The sequence below is a fragment of the Limulus polyphemus genome, unplaced genomic scaffold, assembly GCF_000517525.1.
Source record: "Limulus polyphemus unplaced genomic scaffold, Limulus_polyphemus-2.1.2 Scaffold118, whole genome shotgun sequence".
NCBI lineage: Eukaryota > Metazoa > Arthropoda > Merostomata > Xiphosura > Limulidae > Limulus > Limulus polyphemus.
The window spans coordinates 369637-392679 of record NW_013665728.1 but is presented as its reverse complement, the minus strand read 5'-3'; the positions used below and the strand labels follow the sequence as shown (position 1 = coordinate 392679).

The following is a 23043-nucleotide window of genomic DNA, read 5'->3' as shown; positions in this document are numbered from 1 at the left end:
TAGCGTTGTAAGTCCGCAGACATACCACTGTGCCACTGAGGACCATTACAAAGGGCTATTTGTTTGAAGTTAAGCACAAAGCTACACAATGGGCTATCTGTGCTCTGCCTACCAAGAGTATCGAAACCCGATTTCTAGCGTTGTAAGTCCGCAGACATACCACTGTGCCACTGAGGACCATTACAAAGGTCTATTTGTTTGAAGTTAAGCACAAAGCTACACAATGGGCTATCTGTGCTCTGCCTACCAAGAGTATCGAAACCCGATTTCTAGCGTTGTAAGTCCGCAGACATACCGCTGTGCCACTGGGGACCATTACAAAGGTCTATTTGTTTGAAGTTAAGCACAAAGCTACACAATGGGCTATCTGTGCTCTGCCTACCAAGAGTATCGAAACCCGATTTCTAGCGTTGTAAGTCCGCAGACATACCGCTGTGCCACTGGGGGCCATTACAAAGGAAACTGTGATGAACTAAAAAATTAGGAACTTATTAGATAAATATTTTGTTGCCATTTTGTCATATTTTGTATTACTAAATCGATATACAACAGAGTGGTTATAATAGTATGGTGTGGAGTAGTGAAGAGTAGTGAAGTCTGTAGAGTGAAGTGCGCGACATATGGGCGAAATATTTGTTTGTTAATTGTGACGAGTGCCGTCAACTGGAAATAATTCTAGAGGGTTTCAATATAAAAACTGTTACTGGAAATAGCTTTAGAGGGTTTCAGTATATAAAAAAATGTTCATAGTGGCACCATATTTGCGATCATTGCATCCATTTTGGCAATGGTATTGGATATTGTAACACTAAATTTTTAACCAGGAGTCTCCAGAAACTCTATCGCAATAACATCTGTTCTTACAAAATGATTACTGGGTTATAGCGATTGACCTGAATATTAAAGAGAGCATGATGAAAGTGGCGACTTTTAACCTGATCCTCACCACAACTCTGCCTGAGTTGTGTATTTAAGCGGTGGTGGCTATGTGGCATGAATGTTACATGCTGGAGTTATCCATATTGTTGGAGTTCTGGTATATCAGTAGTATAGAACAGGCTATGATCATGGAATCAGTCAGCAAAATTTCGGAACCTTCTAACAAATCGCTAGCAGCAACAGCTGTGCTAGGCCCTGCAGTAATTTCCTGGGGTGTTTCCTCAGTATTGGAATCGTTTTCTATGTTAGAGTTATGTTGGAGCTCACATAATCCTTTTTTCAAACTTAAAATTGTGTTCAACTGCAAACGAAATGAAATAAAAAATATTACTCCAAATCTATAATTCTAATTTATTTTTGATTATCATGTTAATTTGATTAAAATCAAAATTCATTCTCGTTTGTGAAAACTTACAAACCAGAAACGTATAGTGCTTGAATTCTTAGTTGAGTATACCGTGCAGCGTTCAAGATATATACCATTGCAGATCCGTAAATTTAAAATTTGAAATGAAGACAGAATATTTAAGAAGTGGTATTTTAGTATAAATTTAATGTTAATGTTAATTGGTTGTACACGATGACACTTTGTGAACAAAAAGTAACTGCATATACTCATAAACTTGATGTACAGGGTGGCTATAACACGTAGCGAAATATTTTGCGTGAATGTATAAGAGATCATGAGACATTCATTCCAATGATTTCTGGATGTGGCGCTAGGGAGTGTACTCTTGATTATAACCAAATTAGTCTGGTTATATGAGTACAAGTTTGAACAGACAGCACTTGAAGGAAGTTAATCAACCACAATACTTTTATAAAACACTCTTTAAAAGAAAATGGTAACCTTCTTTCAGAAATGACATTTACCTTTAAATACGATTTTTGTTTCATTATCATTGAGTACGGCAGTACTTAATAGTAGGGATCGCCATGAAACAAAATTGCAGCCATAAAAATCGCCTGTTTAAAAACCACCTTTAAAATGTCTGAATCTTAATAATGACTATTTCATAGTATTGGCGGAGAAAAACTAGTGCTTATTGTACTTATAAAGCCACTTAAATCTCTATATACATGTTTAGGGAGTGAATCAAAGTAACTTTTCCAGACAAGCGTACAGATAAAATGACGAACCTTATCGCTTTAATTCTTTCATAGAACTTTTTCGTCTGGGGTCTCAATAATATGGAAAGTTTTAATGCAACAAAAGTATTGAAACAAGAAAGTCAAAAACTGAGTTACTCAAATTAAAAAAAAATTATCTCTAGCTTAGCAAACGCTGTAATTATGTTAGTCTGAGTCAATGAAGAGATAGTTTTTTTTTGTATTTTAAGTAACTCAGTAACCTTTTAAGCAGCTTTCTATATTACTATAGCTAGCTAGGTTACCTATATATCAATTCCTATTTGTCTTTATAAAATTTAATTTATTTTTATTATACTTGCTATAGCAAAAATACAGCACAATAATAAGATTGACCATACCAGGATGAGATTTACGCCTACGATGTCAGTGTGGGTTTGCTTATATGCCTCAAATATTATCACGATTTACAACTAACAACTATTTAAGACCTATTGGTCCATCTCTGCTGTTCTTTCCTCTAAACTAAATTAAAATAATTTAAAAAAATCTTAAAGCCAGTCCTTATCATTCATATACTTATCAAGCTTTTTCTTAAAATCACTTAAATTTACTGACTCTACAACATCTGAAAGCAACCTATTCCAAAGGCCAACCACCCTGTCATAACTGTCTCAACTGAAGATGACTCCTACCTTGCCATAATTTATATTTGTGTTTCCTAGTTCTACTATTCTCATTGTTAACTATGAAAAAAGAGGGTGCATCAACACTATCAATTCTCTTTACAATCTTAAACACCTTAATCAGATCCTCCCCTGAAAATCGAAATACACTAAGTCCACGCCTTTTCTATCACCCAGATAATACGTAACGTCCTCTAAAAATTAAATATTTATACCAGTAACATATCTGAATTTGAAATTTGATGATGAAAAATACACTTTATTGCTAATAAAGGTTAGAGACAGCTTCCCATTCAAACAATATTTAAACCTTGTATATGACTTCGTTGTGCGTTTATAATCTTACACTAAGTAATAGGATTTATTTCGGCATTTATGGAAAATATCAAATAATAAGACTTGTAAAGCCAGGTGTCAGCACTGTGCTTTTGGGAGAGGAGAATAATGAAGTTTGTGTGTTTTCAAAGTTTCGGGCTTCAATTGATTTTTATTTTATTTTCTGGTATAGTGGAAGGACGGAAACACCATTTAACATTAACAGTGGGTATTTCTCGTTGTCTTATAATGTTTATATATAAAGTAATGGTACAATGACTTGGAAGTCGACCTCGTGATAGTGGTAATGTATTTCTGTGCTACTACGACTAGTACTACTAGCCTGCTAGTGCTAATTACTAAATTAATATTAGTAATGTATTTTTAAGGACTGTGCATGGGAGTGTCTAGCTGTAACTTAACTTTTACTTGTTATCCAAAGTAATTTTAACAATTACGAATTAAACCACAAGAGCTTACCCATAAAATTTAAACAAGTTCCTTCCATATAACTAGGGACTTTACTAAACTGTACTCTGTAGTGTAAACATTCTGATTTGTAAAATGCCAAAGTAAAAAACAACAACAACAACAAAAAAATTGTGTTAAGCATAATGTTAATTCCATATTACTTCGAGTTGTTGCACTATGTTGGTTATAAAAGAAGTTGCAACATTTTTACTTTTAGTAGTTGAGTACACCAAACAACAAACTAAAAATGTCTACAGCACTGATATACTGAATTTGCATGATTTATTTCAAGGCAACCATACTCCCACTAGTTGTAAATCAGCTTTAAAAAATTGTGATGATTGCTAAACTTTTTTTTTCCACCATTTGTCAGCAACCAGTGAGCAAATGTTAAAACCAAAAACAGGGTGTCGGTTCAAATACAGTTTCATTGTATCCAAAATAATTTTCTATTTGAAAACACATAAATAAAACTTTAAAACCATTTATAATTGAATTTGTAGAAACAAAGCCATAAAATAAACTTTTTTGGTGCATATTACACAATGCATAAACCGATCCATAGATATGTCTGCCCAAATCCAATTGCCAGCATGTCAAAAAATGATGAATGGGGCTTGTAAACAGACTATACATTGGCTTGGCAACAACCTGCTTTACATCATACCATTAGGCATAAACAGACAATATGTTGTCCTGACAACAGTTGCTAGATGTCATATTGTTGGGTATGGCTAGAATGAAAGAACGTGTGTTACGATAGTCTATGATAAAAGTGGTATGAATGATTTATCAATTACATCTTGATATAATGTAGAACAGGTGGAGGTTACTACTGGTATGTATCTGTCAATCATGGTATTTCAAGCTTACAATCAATGTGATTACAAAATCTCTCCTATACTTTCATAGGTAAGTTCATACTTCATTTTTAACATCTGTTTATTGACAGTTTTCTTTTCACTTACCAGTTGATCCAAGTTATTTTGAATTACCTCCACATCCTTATTAACATTATATATTCTTTCTAGCAAATCTGTATGGAATAAACAGGAGAAGCACTCAATATAAACTTATGCTGATTCAATATTCTTTTACAAATGATATCTACTTGTTTCAAGTTAGTAAATGGAAAAGCTAGCTTTTAAAAGCAGTTACTGTTTTTTTGCTCTGTGGATAAGTTTGTAAGATATGTTGTAATGTGATATCATATACTATAATATAACATTTAAGGAAGGGGCCTGTTAATCCATTGAGGCTGTCCTATCCAGTTTACTCCTTTTGAGTTGGGCTTTTTTGAGAAATGAGCTAAAAAAGTCAGGTTATTTATTTTGCTTTGTGATAGTTATACTTGTATATTAATGTAGCAAAAGGTCTTTTATGGTCGTGTTATACTTCTGAACAAAATGTACTTGATAAATAAATGTTACTTATTCAAATTTATACTTTATATATTATTTCAATGAAACTACAGTAAAGAATAAGAATGCATTCCTCCAGTGTTTGATACATAATTAGAATAAATCCGATAAAGATCAGCACAAACTGCATTTCCAATGCCATCTAGTGAGCACTGATTGTAATACATGATAACATGCAAATAAACTTCAGACAAATAATTTAAAATACAGTGAGAAATGGTTTATTGGAATTAACTTGGGTAAACAGTTTTTGAAATGTGGAGGGTGTATAAATTATCTCGGGCATACCATGGAACGGGTTAAAAACTAAAATCCAGCACTGATCATTTAAATATTTATTGAACCTTCTCTTAAACTCCATTAAATTTACCGTACTGCATCCACCAGATTTGTAGGCATTCTAAAGACCAACCATCCTGCTAGAAGAGTCAAACTGTTTAAGCTGAAGATGAATCCTACCCTTTCAAAATTTAGTTTTTTGTCTCCTTATCTTACCATTCTCACCATTAAATATCAAAAAAGATTATGCATAAATACTACCAACTCCCTCAATAACCCTGAAAACTTCAATCACCTCCCCCACCCCACCTCCAACGATTCCCTTTTCAAGATAAAAACCATTTCAGTCCTTCCATACCAGGTAGTACTGTTGTAGTAGTCCTCCTTAACACTTTCCAACACTTCAAGAGTCAGTCTGTGAGAATGTTTCTACAAACTGTTCATGTAAAAATATGCACTTTCATTCAATGAAACCACTAGAAGACTAACCCAGTTATGAAATCTGGTATTTTGAATAACACATAATCACTGATATTAAACCTTCCTTTTTATTTACTACAACTGTTAAAGAGTGAAAAGAAAGGTGTTTAGCAATAAATATCTGGGGTTCATGCTTTGATTTATTAATGGTGTATAGTATCCCTTGAAATATTACATTAGCTTTAAAAGATTACATATTTTTGGTGTGAAATCATTTCGTAAGCATGATTAGGCCTAGGAGTCCTAATGCTTTGAAAATATGTCAACTGAGGATTAAGTGAATCAGAAGCAGTTTACGTTCTAAGAACAAAAGTATATCATCAGTACTTTTTACACAAGTGATGAAGCTACTGTGAATGTGTAATTGAAAAAATGAGTGACCTAGAAAACAAAAAATAGTGATATACCAATAACTGAGTTGGTAAAAATCAATAACATTGATGTGTAATAACATTGTGAATCTAGGCTACATAATCACACATTGAAACATGTACACATTGAAGATTCTTTAAACACTAGTTGATAAATTTAATTAACAGGACATTTCAACAAATTAGAAAAAATTACAAAATATGTTGGCAAATTAATAGAAACCACTCAACAGTTTTCATTATGAAACAAAAAAGTTTAACCCCTAGGTGTCACTGTTATCTCTTGGGTAATTACATGTACATCTGTTTCTATACTGCCTCTAGTTTTAATGGATGATTTAGGCACATGTATTCCACTTGGTAGTCATAGTCATAAGTAAAAATATATATATATATAGTTCAGTACTTTATAAAAATTCTCAAATACTCTGACAAAACTGCACTATGAAGAGATCACAACACTATTGAAAATATGTTTGGAAGCAAGGTTATTGCTGAATAAAAAATATATAAAAAGTTTGAAAGAGTACTGAACACAGGCCCTACTGACATAAAATAAAAGAAACAACCATATATCACATGATGAAATGCTACAACAATTCATCACAAAAAGTTTTGATCAAAGATGGCAAAAAATAAAGAAATGAAAAACTCTAGGAGAAACATTCAAAGAGATGCCCATTTTTGGTACCATTGTGATGGTTCAGTGATTGGCATATGAACATTAATATTAGCCTTGACTAGCTCAATACAGGATTGTGGATTCCCTGGAACTATTTATTTAAGCACCATATGCAAGATTCAAGTCACCTAGACTGGACAACTGACATTTACATGGTGACTTGTAATATTACATATGTTTATAGGCTGTTAAAGCTAACTTTTTAGCAAAGCTGAGCTATTAGTATAATTTACTAATTGATTAATAATCAAGCTCATTAATGGATTACATTAAATTAATCAATTCTTCTCACATGAGACTTGAATAGTTAGAATAATAAGGGACACTAATTCTGTTTAGTTGGTTATTTTCTTGAATCATAACACTAATCTTGAAAACCTTGAACTAATCAAAAATATTAATGAGAAATCATAATGGCAATACTTTAACTATTAAGAAAGGTGGAATAATTAAGAACATTAACCGTAATTAGTTCATTATTTTCATGACCTTAATCTATTTAATCATAATTTTGATTAGTCAGTTATACTATGTGATATTTATTAATGTAATCAGTGCATAGATAATCGAGTTAATCACCATGATTTACTCATTTTTAATAGGTATATATAATTTACGTGGTATAACCTGTTTATAGTGTTATGTGAACATATTTTATTTTTCTGTTACTTTCTCATTTACCTCCCTAAGTTAACTATTTGTGCATTGCAACTCAGCATGTGTTGATGTCACATGTTTACAATAACTTCCATATTTCTGTGAAAAGAACAAATTAATGATGAACACATTATACAGGGTTAAGTTGAATGTCATTTTTGTTGTATGACTTGCCTGTTACTACATCATAGTTTAATTCGTACTAATGGTTTAAACTGGTGGATAGGTGAAACTTTAGCATGTAATATTCAAAATGTGTCCAAAAACTAATTTTTTGTGATGTTTAAGTATGCATATTGAAGATTGTTTGTTTTTTTCAGAAAGATGTCCGTAGATACTTCACTGTTAGTACATTTGGTTTCCTGAAAGGTGGAAAACTTGATGTACAAGTGAATGAGTTATCATTTGTACCCCCAAATTTTGAAACCAAGGTGAGTTTAAAATTGTACACAATTTTTTGATTATTCTGTGTACAATGCAAAATACCTACAACTTTTACAATGATACAAAATTTTTGAATAGTGGCCAGTATGTATGTATTAAAAAAATTGAGACTTTGTGTTAGTAATTTTTCCAATTGATAAGTACATGTAACACTTCACATTAAAGGCAAATCCAAATGTTTTAAAATTACAATGAGACAAAAATAGATTGTACATGTAAAGACTAATTTTGTACAAAAAGTCTCAATAATAAAGAGACTGTGTGAACATCCATAATTTAACAGTGGAAAGTGTAAATTTACATTATTAATCTCTACTCACACCTGATTATATAGTGTTAGCTGCAAGATCTCTTGAGGAATGTGCAATACGTTACATGGAAGGTATGCGATTGGGAAATTATGAGGAAATGAAGCATGCTCTAAATACATAGAGGACATTGTTGAAAAAATCAGAGTAAACTCAACAAGAAAGGTCTACAGTACTTCAGAAGTAAGGCTACCTTACTTAAAATGAAAAATGTGGAAGACAAAAGAGTTTACAGTACTTTTTACTCATAAATTATTATACATTTTAAAGAAGTTCACCACAAATTAAACAAAAATTAAAATTGTTGCTTATTTCTTTATACACACTCCATTGTGTTATTTAAAACCTGCAATATTTACTTTCTACTTTGATTCTACTCAACTATATTTTTGGTGCATGTGTTACCAAACTGGAAAAAACAAAACAAAAAATATTTGTTGTTTTATCTCTCACTTCAAACACCATACACATGCTACCATCATTCTATTTTTATTTTTTGTGTAAGTTGTGAATTCTGAAGTTTACTTTACTTCTGAAGCTAACACTTCAACTAATGCTACAGTTATTTCTTCTTCTAATGCTTCCATCAATGAAACAAGTACTTCTGCTTTTCTGAAGCCATATTTCAGTATTCTTTCCATGGTGTACAGGTAGTTCCTGTAGCTGCACTGTCAGCCTGTACTGATCAATGTGTTTCGGCCATTAATGCAAAGGCTTATGTGGGTGTTCCTGGCAAGTTGAAAGATCTCATGGATGCCACTTTGATGGGTAATCACCCTCTTTCTTCTTCTCTCCAAGGAATAAAATTTTCCAGTCAGCTCTAGTACTGATAAAGCTTCCACTGAACTTATTTATCTTTTCTTCCAAGTATATATATAATTTTAAATCTTGAAACGGTTTGCTACATCTGATGGTTCTAGTGTTTTGTTCCTAGATTCCATATTGAAATCTTTATTTCTCCTTCCTTCTGACACTTCGGTTAATGCTGGTGTTTTTAGAATAGAGGCAATTCCCAAAGATCTCATTTCCCTCATATTTCTCATTTCACTGACCTTTGAGCAGAGTCTTCTTCATCTGTTCATTTATCATCTCAAACTTTAGACCCTCAGATTGGTTTTTTGGGGGCATCATACATGATGTGTCCCATCATGTCTTCTCATTAGTATTCTCACCTTTTCTCAGTACTTATGCTTATTTTATGACTTTCTTCAACAGCTCAATTATTAGCTATAAGCTATTCTTGTTCTCATGTTTTTTTGTTTTTTTTAGAAAGTAAATGGTTTACATGTTTCTTTTTGTACAGCACATACTGATTTGGTCTCAGTTACAAGGGAGCTTGCTTGTACTTTTGTGTTATCAGCTCGTAGAGCTATTTTACTTCCTTGCATTATTTATGAAGACCTCCAAAGGGTCTCTTTCTTGCACCCTTTTATCTTTACTGATATTTCTCCTGAATTAATTTCTCAATCAGGACAAGCTTTTCAACAGGAGCTGATGAAGGATCTACTTTTCAACATACATTTAATTATTGCTGTCCTCCTGCATTACCCATTTCTTCCTCTTACACTTCTCAGTCTTTTACTTCTACTGCTTCTTGTTAATTTTTCTCCTTTCGAATTGCAAACCATAGAAGCAAGCAGGGAGTCTTTTCAGTCAAGACATTGACTTTCTTTCTTTCCAAATAGCCTCTCTTCTCAGTTCTGGGATTCTGTATTAATCTTTGGAACCCTTTGGTTCATCAGATTTTTCTATCCAATTTCATCATACTCCAGTTTTTCTTCCTCTCCTGTCCAGTCTAGTTTGTATTCATGTTTTGGGCCAAAAATTTTCAAATCTTCTACTGAAAGGGGCTATTGAAACAGCACTTCATTTTTATCCACATTTTTACACAAACTTTTCATAGCTACAAAGAAATCAGAATATTGTAGATCGGTAATACATCTTTCCAATCTTATTCATTATAAAGACATTCCTTATTTCAAGATGAAGGTCATGTGTTTTTATCTTATTATCATTGGGATCTTGTCTTTCATTGGCATTTATCTTCAGACCTATTGTCTTTGAGAATTTTCCTTCCTCCTGCTACTCTCAATTACCTTCAAGTTTGGCTCAATCAAGAAAATACTACTATAGGTTCCCCTTTTCTTCTACCTCATCTAGATCTGCATCTTTTCACAGATGTCTTTCTCAAGGTTGGGTGCTGTATTGTGGGAACATTATCTTTTAGGTCTCTGGTCTTCTATGGAATTACTTTCTCACGTCAATGTTTTGGAGCTTTAGGCAGTTTAACATGCATGTCAAGAGTTCCTACCCTTCATACACTACCATTTTGTTTTTCTTCATACAGACGATCCTTCTGTGGTGGCATATATCAACAATCAAGGTGAAACTTGATCTCACAGCCTTTGTTTTAATGCAGTCTCTCTCTACTTCTTTGGCTACATTCACACCACATATATCTCCAAGCTTGTCATGTGCAAGATTTTATAAACATTCTTATATATTTTCTTTCCAGAAATCATTGGCTTCTTCTCACAGAGTGAACCCTTTAGTATTTTAATGGTTATGCCATTGGCTAACTTGTTGTATGATTGGTACATTTGTAACAGCTGTCAGTCATATTCTTCCACTTACAGTTACAGATTCTGCTTTTATGGTAGTGGATACTCTGAGCCAAACCTTTTTCTTTATGCCTGAGTCACAAATAATGCCTCTTTTACTGAGTCACAAATAATCAAGAAAGTAGTTGTCCTTTGACAGTTACAAGTGACTTGCAAACTCAGTCAGTTAAAATATAACATATGGCAAATACAACTTAAATAAAGAGGCTTTATATCTATTAGTAAAAGTGGATATGCTGATAGCATTACACTGTTACAGTTAAATAACATTTGATGCATCTACTAAATACAATATTTTTAGTACTATAGCAACACTTACACGTACTCACTACCTGTGTGTTTTTAAAGTGTAGGTTAATTTTGAGTCATTTACTGTAAGTTGTTTAGCAGTTGTGGATTATACACTACATGTTTAAATTGTCATAAGTTGTAGGCTATGTGCAAAGCTAAAACTGTTTCAGGGATTTAAAAAAGTATTAGCAGCTAGCAAATTTTTTAAAATTCAGAAGTATTATTTTAAACCTGTTCTTAATTCCTGATTAGTTTAAATACCGTTCCAATCATACAAATACCTTTCTTTTCATATCCAAGTGCCCCACCCCCACCCCTTCAGTAGCTCAGCAGTAAGTCTGAAGGCTTATAACACTAAAAACCAGTTTTCAATACCCATGGTTGGCACAGCACAGCTAGGCTATTGTGTAGCTTTGTGCTTAAAAATAAACATTTCTAAATTCATGATCTATAGTGGTGTTTTGATGAATTTATAACTTAACAGTCCTATGATTAAAAAAAGGTTCCTTAAAAGCCTGATTTTTAAAATAATATAAATCTCATATTTTTACAAAAAATATTATGCTTTCTAAGTACAAGTTAACCATTCTTGAAAATCACTAAACTAACTTACTATACGGGTTTTTTCTTTACCTTTTCTAGTGTTTAAGGATTTGAGATTTTTGGATCTGCCAGATTAGACATTTATACCTATACCTTGTTTTGTATGTGTACCTCAAAGAGGATAATAAATTGTATTCATAATGAAAAAATTGCCTTAATGTATAAACAGCTTTATTTTATTACAAATACATGTACATTAGCAAAACAATACCAGGATTATTTAAAGATTATTCAATAACATAAAGTTTCACATTTGCAATACTTCCTTGAAATCGACATTACTTACGTAAGAGTGTTCCATGTACTCCACAATATTTTCTCATCTGTTTCTCAGTGAATAGTTTAAAAGTATTTCTGTAGCTTTGTATATAAATTTGTTTGAATTCTTGTGCAACATGAGCTTATTTTAAAGTGCTATACAGTACATGGATATTGATGCTGACTTGCTTATGCTCTTGCCATAATTTTAGGCTTGAGAATATAACTACATACATGTGTTTTATGAAGTAGATACATAGAAATTGTTTGAAGGTATTTTAAGAACAGTTTACCAAATTTTTGTATTTTTCAGTTTGGATTTACTCTAATCAGAACAAATAGTGACAGTGTGACCCCATATTTGGTAAGTGTATTTTACATATTGAAAGTGTCATGTAAAATAATTGATTAATTGAAATTAGCATTATAGGTTATTACTGTTTTTGGTTATTCCTACTACCTAAGTGATTAAAATATTGCCATTTTGATTTATCATTATTATTCCAACTCTTATGTGAGAATAATCAGTTATTTGACTGTTATCAATTAACTCTTTTAAACCCATAATTCTGAAATTTGTTTTCAAACAAACGACAATGCTTTACGGAACTTCAAGTCTGTTTATACAAGGTGGATAATAGCATGGTTTGGATTAGTTTTCAGCCAAAGAGACATAAATGTTATCAGACACTGTCACCATCCCAATGAGTAAATCAGGATTTTTGGCCAGATGCTGACAGTGTCCACTTGGGTTTAAGGAGCTGATCAGTTTTCAAGTTCCACTAACCTATCCAACTGTATTAATATGACATACTGGTAATTGAAAGGCTATGGGGTCAAAGCTCACCCATGCCTAGTCATTAAGTCTTTGAACAAAACACTTACCCAAAATTTGTTTATCTGCCCAGCTTGAACAATGGATACCACATAATAACTAGGGGTTAACCTTTGATTGACTGACATCCTATCCAGGAAGAATGTGTAAACACAGGAAACCAGAGGAAAGAACTAGCTCTATGTGTGCCTTTAAAAGTGGGAAAGGATTCAACTAACTTTCAAAATATATGCTTTTTAAGACATTACATTTAAAATTAACAAAATAAAACTTGTTTATGTATAACACAGATCATAACATTGATCTTATCATATATCTTCATAGCATCACACATATATGTATGTTATCTATCTTTTTTGTTTGCAATATTAAATATCTCTGCATCTTATAATTTATTTTTTCTTTTATTCTTTATTCTTTTCACTGTTATAACTTTTTTAAACTACATGATTAAATTTCTGTTTTACCAAATACATACCTTGAAAGGATAAGCCATAGATAGTTGAACATGGTTGCTAAAGTTACTGTAATCCTAAAGAAACCATTAAACTTATAGGAAGTGAAATGGCACAATGAATAAGGTAAGAACAGTTGGCCTACTTGTTAATACTACCCCATGTTATCATATGAGTAAGTTCTGTATAATGATAAATGAAACCAAGAAACAGCTTACACTTATGATGAGTTTATCATTTGTTAATTATGAAACTGCAAAATTACTCTACAACATATTTCTTCACATTTATGCCAACAGTTTTGTAATGCAGTCAAACACTACTGTAGGAACTCTATTAGTTCTCATTGAGACATGTAGTTTTGATAAAGCTAAGTTTGAAGACTGCAGTCTAAATAAATGTTATGTAAGTTAATAATATTCAAATCCCCAAAATATTTATAAGTTTGATATATCACAACAAGCATTGTAAAGTTCACTTCACAAACAGACTTTAAAAAAAAAGAAAAGGAATATAAGTTTAATAGAAACCAATAACCTATTTTGTAAACTTTGTCATATAAAGCATGTTACTTTCTATGCAGAAAGTGATAAACCTTTATTTTTTTTGTTGTTAAGAGCTGTAAAGTTCCCTAACTTAGAAAGGAAGTGAAATAATCAGTTTAGCATTCTTAATTTTAATCTTTTGTGGATGAATTTGTAGTACATAGTAAGATTTACAATCCAGGGAAATACAAGAGCATTGCTAAATACCCTTTCTTTTTTGTTGCTAATTCTGTTATAGGAAAACCATCAAGATACATGTCTACTCCTTGATGACTCATCTAGAGATGATACCAGTATTAATATAGTTTCTTTTATATTGGATTTGGGAAAACAGATGTGAGTTTACATGTTGTTCATTATTTCTTTCTTTTACCTTTTTTTATTTACTGAAAATGTTTTGATTGATGTAATAATTAGAATGAGAAAACTCCCTGCCTCTCACAGACTGGTAGGTTTTTTGTTTGTATATTTTATGTTAGTCACCATTGGATTTTTATTTAACCAGTAGTAATTATCATTATATATTAAAAAATAAAATAAAGCAAATTGTGATTATACCAAACATAATGGAAATACTTGTAAGTTGTAAAATAATTTAGCCAACCTCAGTCAAAGAAAAATATATTTAATTTGAAGCCTCAATGTTTTTGGTTTTTTATTAACACTCACACACACGTATGTCTGTTTTTCACTTGTAAATCTTCTGTCAGAGTGAAGAGAATGCAATTGATATATATTATCCTTTCAGTCCTGAAATCAATTTTGGTAAAATATCCCAACAAAATTTATTTTTCTTCACTCTTGATTAACTCGTTCTTTAATTGTTATATTTTTACTTCAAAAACATGCAATAAAAATGTGTAGTTTGTAACATTATAATTACTGATATGAAAAAATTTACAATACTTTAATGAATTTACAAATAATTTACCAGATAGTAATAAAAGGATAGTAAAGTATGCCAAGCTGCAAATCGAAAGGACCAATATGTAGCTTAACTTGTTCCACAGTTTCAACTTTGTCACAGTCAGTCCAGCTTTTCTGTTAAAGATTATCCATATAGGTGGTGGATGCTGCTGACCAGTTGTTCTCCCTCTGGCCATGTGTCACATAAGGTGCCATTCAATTTGAAAATAAACGTACCCAATACTAAAGTTGTTGTTTTTCCAAATTCCAGAAACAAAAAGAAAAGAATGAAAAAATTACTCTTAAACACTGCAGTGCACAATACCCTTTGTGTATTAGTTTCTAACTTACATGTACATTCTCTGTCATCTTTCAGAATTAATGTTAACTGTAGCCAAATGTTCTCAACACTCATTATTGAAAGAGATCAGAGATGGAACCCAGCAAGTGAAACCTCTACTCGGAAAAGACGAAACATCGGAGAAGTAACTAGCGATAGTTATCTTCTTGCTCGCCGAAAAAGAGAAGATAAAAAAAGTTAGTCTTTATTAAATCAAATTTCCATGAGTACATAAGATTGTGACGTATTTCTATGACCTGATCAGCCAATAACTTGTTGCTTAAATCAATAAAAAGAAAGGTTAGCTAAAATGTTACACAATATTAATAAAAAAATATACTTGATAAGACCTTTGTGAGTAGTTCGTTACATAGGTAACACCAAGAAATATCAATTTATGTTACTATGGATTGTCTTTCAAGTTATTTAGTTCAATGATTCTCAACCTTTTTGAATCCATGGAACTGTTCTGGCATCGAATTTGTGTAATGGAACCCTTCACAGCATTCATTACAAAAAACGTTACTGCAGTACTAGTAACCTTTTCTACCTAGTCACACTCATTAATTTAAAACAATGCAGTAACTTGTTATGAAACCCGCTATACTAAAAAAGAAATGTGATTTAGTCAGATTTCAATTTTGTGACTAGCACATATTTACACATTAGAATATGTGGAACGCTTGCATTCCACAGAACACCCAGATATCTGTTGAGGAACCCAAGGGTTCTGCGGAACCCTGATTGAGAAGCACAGATTTAGTTTGCTCTTGTCTTTCTGTAGTCAGAAAAACTAAATCTAATCTTAATCATTCTGTAAATAGACTACTGAAAGACAATATTCACTGCCTAAAGTTCTCAAGTAAAATTTACAATGAAGTCAGATATTATAACTTAAGATGAAAAGTTTTGTTTACATTTTTTTCTGTAATTTAGTTTATTGATATGTTCTCATCTTTTTTTACTTATGGTCGTGTTTTTATTTATTTTGTAGGAACTATGATATTGCATATTATTGTCTTTATTTTAAAACTGTGTTGTTTTGTACATCTTTCATAATAACCATTATTTCTTTGTGTATAATGCTTTCTGGAAATTATTATTTAAATATTGTTGTTTGGATATTTTATATCTAAGAAGAGTTTAACTGTAAATAAAAACAGTATGTAACTAATGACTGAAGTACAATATTAGATGTTTGATAAAAAAACAAACTACTTTCAACTTTATAAACAAAATATCTGAAAAGTGAAATGAATTTTGGGTACAATAAAATAGAAAAGAGAGTACAACTGATATAAAATTAGATTTTTTTGTAAGAAGTATTCAAAAGAAGTGTACTGAGAAGTCTCGTGGCATAGCGTGAGACAGCCATGCTAGATTAAAACTTTTAACCATATGTCTGAGGCTTGACATTGTTGCATAGATGGTGAAGATAGAAATTCTTTAACTATAATAAGAAAAAGAAAAGTATGTTAATATAATCAAAAGAATAGATATATAGACTGTGTATGAAAAATACCATTATTGAAGAAACAAATTTCACTATAGGCAAGGGATTAAATGAGACTTATAATTTTGAAAATAGTGTCACCTTAAATGTACAAAAATGTCAATATTTGAATGTTTACACATTGAAACTGCCTTTATTTATTTATTTTATCATATATGTATAAAGGAATTAATATAAAATTTAATACAAAGACGTATACAAGAAAATTAATTGCAGTTGGTGATCAAGTATAGTTTTATAAACTTTTTTTCTTCAAACCTAGACCAGAATTAACAATAAAAAAACAATGACTATTTGTAAGAGGACAAAAACACAGTTTTTATCAATAAGAGTAGTTTAAAGATTGAATAATATAGACTTCTATGTGTTTTCTGTGATTGTAACATTTCTGATATTGGTACATTACCTTCTGTCACATATGTAGCTATTCTTGTTCAGTTCTGCCCTGTATATGCAAGCCTTGAACTCCCACAATCAGTGTGATTTAAATGCATCTCACATGTAAATCATCATGCAACAACCATTCAGCAATAGAAGTGTGACACACATTCCTGATGCATGTGACTCCCTTTATTCGATTCTACCAAACCATCATTTATCGTTAGGCAGTATTTGAGCGCAGGCATTTTTAAATTGTGCTCTTTTAATTTTTACAAAGTAGTGGTTTACTTATTTTACTACAGTTTGTTTTCTGTAGTAGTTTGCCGCAATAACTTACCTTTGTTTATTGATTTTTTTTCTTCCCATTTTTGGCTTCACAGTTTAAGGTGAATTTGGAAGTTTGGGTTTTACAACTTCTGATATTTTTACCACTATTTTGTGTGCCATTACACAGGCTTTAGGCCTTAGGGTCTCGACTAAGGATTTCTGGGCTACCATTCATCAGAAGATTGATCGTTATGTGAGTCTTCCTTCTTCGCCCGAACATGTTTGGGTTCCTCCTGTTTCCTCCCATGCATCTCCTATTGAATCTACTAGGCCTAACCCTGTCTTTATGGATATGCATATGTTTTCTCATTTTCACCCATTTCATATGATACTGTTCCTTTCTTGTTACATGTCACCCATACATAGAGTACTGGATTTTCCCTCCTACCCCTGACATTAGGGTTCATGCTTAGCATTGCGTTTTTCAATTGTGGGCTGGTGTTATCATGCCTTGTCCTCCATGGGCTTATAATTATTATACTTTGGCTTCTCAGCAGGCTGATCATCCCTTTCTAAACTTGCAGCAGTTGGAGTCACTTGTGGGGCAGTTGTGGGGAGCTGTCCCTGAAATTCCTATCCATTTCTCCCAAGCTCAGTTTCCACCTGTTGTCTTAGCATTCCAGCTCTCCTCCAGTACTTATCCAACATTCTGAGGCACTCCACCAATCCCCTGAATGGTTTTGGGGGGATACCCTTTCCCTCCTTACCTCCACATTGGCTTGATTGTCCTCTTCGGCCTTGATTTCATTGCAGTTGGGATCTTATTGGGAAGGATGTGTTCTTGTCACAGGTTCATCTACTTTCCACTTATCTTTGTGAATTCAAGATGGCTCTTTTTCTCCATTGGTTTGTTTTTGGAGATTTTCCTGAGTCTTTGGAATTATGTGTGGAATCTGAGTGACCACATTTGACCCTTTTCTGATTTGTGTCATTCTGATCTTATAACCTCTCCCATAACTGTTTCTTGTCCTGCAATCTCATACCATTATGGGTTTGAAATTTAGCCATGTATCTCAATGTTTGTTCATCACCAGCTATTCCAGTGAGTTTCAGGTGGTTTCCTGTCCAGTGGGGACACAATTGACCAATTTATTAGCCTGTGGTGAGTATTCACTACCAATTCTTGGGTGATCCAAGTTTTGTCAGAAGGACTTTTTCATTTGTTTCTTTTTCTCACCACTGTTGTTTCCTGTACCAATTTCCTCCCCAATTAACTAGGGTTCCCTCTACCAGTCTGCATCTATTCAAGTCTGTACAGATCACATAGATTTATTGAGCCTGTCAGCTAACCTTCTCTAGGTTTTTACTCCAGGCTTTTTGTCATCCCAAAACCAAATCAGGGGACTGTCATCCTGTAATTCATCTGTCCTGTCTCAAGCTATTTCTGGATCTTCACTAATTTATCATGAAATCCTTTATCACACCCGAATGTGCTTTTTTCCAAGACTGTGGATATACATCTTTCAAAAGAAAAGACTTCTCCAAACCGAGAATCCAACCAACATGAGTTGTTTCTATCAGCAGTAGAAGTGCATGTTGAGAAGACTGCAGTTCGAAATGAGCTAACAGGAGCCAGTTGTCCATGTAGTGGTGTAAACACAACCCTCGAGCATGGACAAGTTGGGGAAAGGCTATGATTACCCAAAAAATTACATACAGTGCTGAATCAAGCCCAAAAGGATAGGAAGGAATTGATACACAAACCTATAGTGGACAAACCAAAGATAGCATCTGAACTGAGAAATAGGAATATGGAGATAGCTGTTCCCTACACAATATCTTATCCACTTGGGTGTATTTGTCCACACCCACCTCATTCAGGCTCAACCTTCTCCACTTCATCTTCTTCCGATGGAGCTTTTTATTTCGGTTCTCTATGCATGCTAGGTTCTGTTGCTTTTCGGGAATTGGGCTTCTGTGGAAACCCTTATTACTTTGTTTCAAGGCACGTATGCATTCTTTTTAGTGGACTATTGCTCAGGATCTCTTGGACTCCCATATTACTCATCCTCCTTTTATTACAGACAATTTGCTTTGGTGGCTGAACAAGGTCAACACATAGATGAGATTACTGCTTCCTTCAACCAGATGCTTCTCTCCAAGGTTGGGGAGTGATGATCCATCAGTAAGAGGCTTTGGGACAATGGTCTCAGATTGAAATGTCCTACCATATCAACAGTTATGAGCTTCTGGTGGTACAACATGTTTTGGTTCACTTTCTTCCTCTTCTACGGAACTGACACATCATGCTTGATTCCGATAATTGCATTGTTGTGGCGTATCTCTGCCAATAAAGGGGCCTTCATTCCTGTTCCCTTTGTGATTGAACATTAGAGCTCTTTTATTGGGCTCACATGTTGCAGATCACTTTCCTTGCGTGTCATGTTCTGGGGGATTTCCACCTTGTCGCAGAATGTTTTTCAAAACCCAACTACGTTTATCCCATGAAGTGGTCTCTTGACCCTCAGGTTTTCAGGTGGCTATGCAATCAGTGCGATACTCCTCATCTGGATGCTTGTGCCACTCTTCTCAAACACCAAGTTATTATTATTTTTTGGTGTCCAGTTCATCCTCCTCAGGCCCTGGCAAGACTGGACCAACTGGTACATTTTGCATTCCTTCTGTAGAACTCCTCGTCATTTAGTTCTTCCAGATTATAATGTTAATATTGTTCTTCACTGCCTTCCACTTCCTCCTTTTGAACCTTTTTCCTCATGTTCAGTGTTTCACTTATTCATTCAGACTTATTCTTACTCCTTTTAGTCTTTGGCCATCTTTGGTCTGATATATTTGCTATAGCTGTTTCACATACTTTCTTCCACTCAATATATGTTCATCTTTATCTGGATCAACCTTTCCTGCCCAACACTTTGGCATCTAGTGAGGGACATTTCTTTTTCACCGATTTCACTTCCATTCATTTCTCACCTTTATTCCCAGTCTGATTTGTATAGACTTCTATGTCCAGTATGTATTTTGAAAAAATATCACATGAAGAACTTATCTATAAAAACAGTTTTTACAAACATTCTGACAAATGCATTAATGTTTTCTAATTTTCTGTGTTAACAGGTCAAAACACACTTTTTAACAAAACTAAAGATGAACTTCCAAGTACAAGTACCAATCTCAAAAGTGAAGCAGAGACTGCTGAGAAGAATACTCTTAATAATGTATGTTCTACTGTACAGAACCTACCAGTAAATAAAACAGGAAATGTTTACAGTTTTCAGGTAGGATTGTTTAGCAGCTAATCAGAGTTAGTCATGAAATACATTTAAGTTTTCACAGTTAGCTTTCAGAGAATTTCTGTTTTAACTAAATTCTAAATGGAAAATATGGTTAACAAATTGCCAAAACAAATAAATATTAATCTGGTTTCAAACATAGACTGAAAATAGTTTCTTTAACAGACAATATTTTAGTACTCTTTACATAGTACAAAAATTCTGAAGTTTGAATTATTAAATTCAATCAAATAATATAGACAGTTGTGGAAAATATAAAGAACTTCAAATGTGCTTTTTATACTTGTTGAAAGTCAACAGAATATTGCACTCTTAGCTTTGTCCAGAGCAAGAGCAGATAAAACTTTAAGTAATGTATGAGTGTTAAAGTACAGAGATACCATCCTTAACAATAAATTATCCTAATAAATCAATGACTTAAAACAAATTTCATTTCATCTGAGTACCATGACTTCCCATAAATGAAAAGGTAAGAAACACCATAAAGTTTTGCACATTAAAAAGGAGAACTGGCAGGGGGGTAAAGTCTGTTTAAATAAGTTCTTAAGGATATTAGTGGTGAATGAAATCGGAAAGTAATTTCTTTCTAGAACACTTTAAATTTTCAAGTTCTTCATGAAATCTATGAAAATGATTGACCAAGTTGTAATCTTAGTATATGTAATTAAATTATTTGGAAAAATAAAAATGTATAAAATTACCATAAAATGTAACCTAATAAAAATAGCTTTGACATTAGAAAAAATAGGATCAACACATGTTTTCAACATTCAAATCCAGACAAGCAGAAAGTAAACCTAATGTTTTAATGTTGAGCAATTAAAATATCTAAATTAAAAAACAAAAAAAATTATTTGAGTTTTAAATAAATAATAATAGTATCGCTCTCATAACTATGGTATGATGGAGGGTTAAATTCTGTGAAATGCTATTTTAACATCTCTTGTTTATGACAAACAATTAGCTAAACTGTGGGTTGAAGTAGCTATTGTTTCATTCATGTTATAATTATTATCAAGTCTTAACTTGGAAAGATATAAATAGCTAGCTAGGCTAAGAACAAGTAGACAAATGAATGCCAGAAAAAGGAAAGAAGAAGAAAAGGATGATAAATCTGCATCTTAACATCATTTTCCATATAAAGAAATCAAACAAGTGTAATATGATAAAGTACATCAAATACCTAAGTATTAGTTATTTATAAATATAAGTTAACTAAAAATCAATGCATAAAATACACTTAATTTATGTATAGATATAATAACTATATTGTTTTTAATGAACAAGTAGTTAAACAGGTAATTGGTATTCCTGTGGGAACCGGTTTGTCCTCAAATATGATTAATTTGTATCTGTACTTTTATGAAAATACTTACTGAAACAATTTACAATGCCTATGTCATGTTATTTTACTTTCCATTATATTTGATCTCTGCTATGAAATTTTGATCCCTGTCAATAGTTTATAATAATAAATTAAATAAATTAGCAAATAAATTAAAATTTAATGATTTTAAAATTTGGGAATTTGAGTTTTTAAACTTTTGTAACTAATACTATAACCCCTTAGAAATAAATCCTTTTAAATGATCTGATTACCTTTATTTTTAATATGTGACCCTAAAGATGATGATAGTATTTCAAGGACACCTAAATGTTACAAATGTTATCTTTAAATTTCATTTTATAATTTAATTGGTGACTCATTCAGTATACCAAGCCTAAAAAGGCCAATTTCAAGTAGCTAAGCTTGTCTTGGCTAGTCTAGCTTGTTCTTGAATGATTTTGCTAAGGGAAGAGGATGGGCACTGAGTTATTACTGAACGTTTTAGGTAAAGGTTTCATAGTTCTTTCCATTTTGTAATAATTGTCTATCGGTGGAGGTTGGGAGTTTTACAAGTAGTTTTGTTAATAAACAAATTTCTACAGCTATGCTAAGTTTATAGGGTGTATGTTGGGTGTTTAAGAAGTGTAGAAATTAAGGGTGGTTTTTAACAACAAAATATTTTCTACAATGATGTTAATTTTAACATCTTTCATGGTTTTTACAGATAATTACCATTCCCAAAACTAGCTATGGGTGGTAAGTGGTAGTAATGTTAGAATATTGTGGATTAAACCAGCCAATACATAACCCCTGTTTGATCTTCCTGGCCATTTATCTTATTTCTCATCTCTATTTTTTGGATTATGTTTGGTAGATGTGGTATTCCCAATGCTTTTAGAAGCTATTACCACATGCATTTTCCTTTAAAAATTACACTTTTTTATACTTTCTTGACAAATGGTATAAATTTTAATTTTTTGTTTAGTGTGTGTTAATAATGTGATAATTGATTTATAGTATTTGGATTTGTTTTGATGAACATTCTAGTTTTTATCTTTCATCTAAATGACAGTAGTAGTTCTGAGTTTCACTCTTGATATTTTGGTTTTGTTTTCTACATTTTTTCATCAGTGTTATATAATGCAGAATTTATTAATTTATCACTAACATACACTTGATGTAATTTATAAAATTAGACTTGTTTTTTTCAAATCTATTATATATACATATATATATATATATATATATATG

General features: G+C 32.3%; 1 protein-coding gene across 2 annotated transcripts in view; it reads left to right on the top strand.

Moving 5' to 3' along the window:
* The first annotated feature begins 3130 nt into the window (after positions 1-3130).
* The window catches only part of LOC106472257 (protein GPR107-like), a 48229-nt gene continuing 28316 nt past the window's right edge, over positions 3131-23043 (top strand). The window contains exons 1-6 of one of the 2 annotated variants that reach the window (XM_013932887.2): positions 3131-3254; positions 7711-7821; positions 12229-12279; positions 13989-14086; positions 15033-15193; positions 20290-20450. In XM_013932887.2, coding sequence (XP_013788341.1) covers positions 3159-3254; positions 7711-7821; positions 12229-12279; positions 13989-14086; positions 15033-15193; positions 20290-20450 — 678 coding nt within the window. In that variant the 5' untranslated portion in view covers positions 3131-3158. The remainder of the gene's footprint in view (positions 3255-7710; positions 7822-12228; positions 12280-13988; positions 14087-15032; positions 15194-20289; positions 20451-23043) is intronic. The other variant, XM_022401576.1, reaches the window with a different exon arrangement.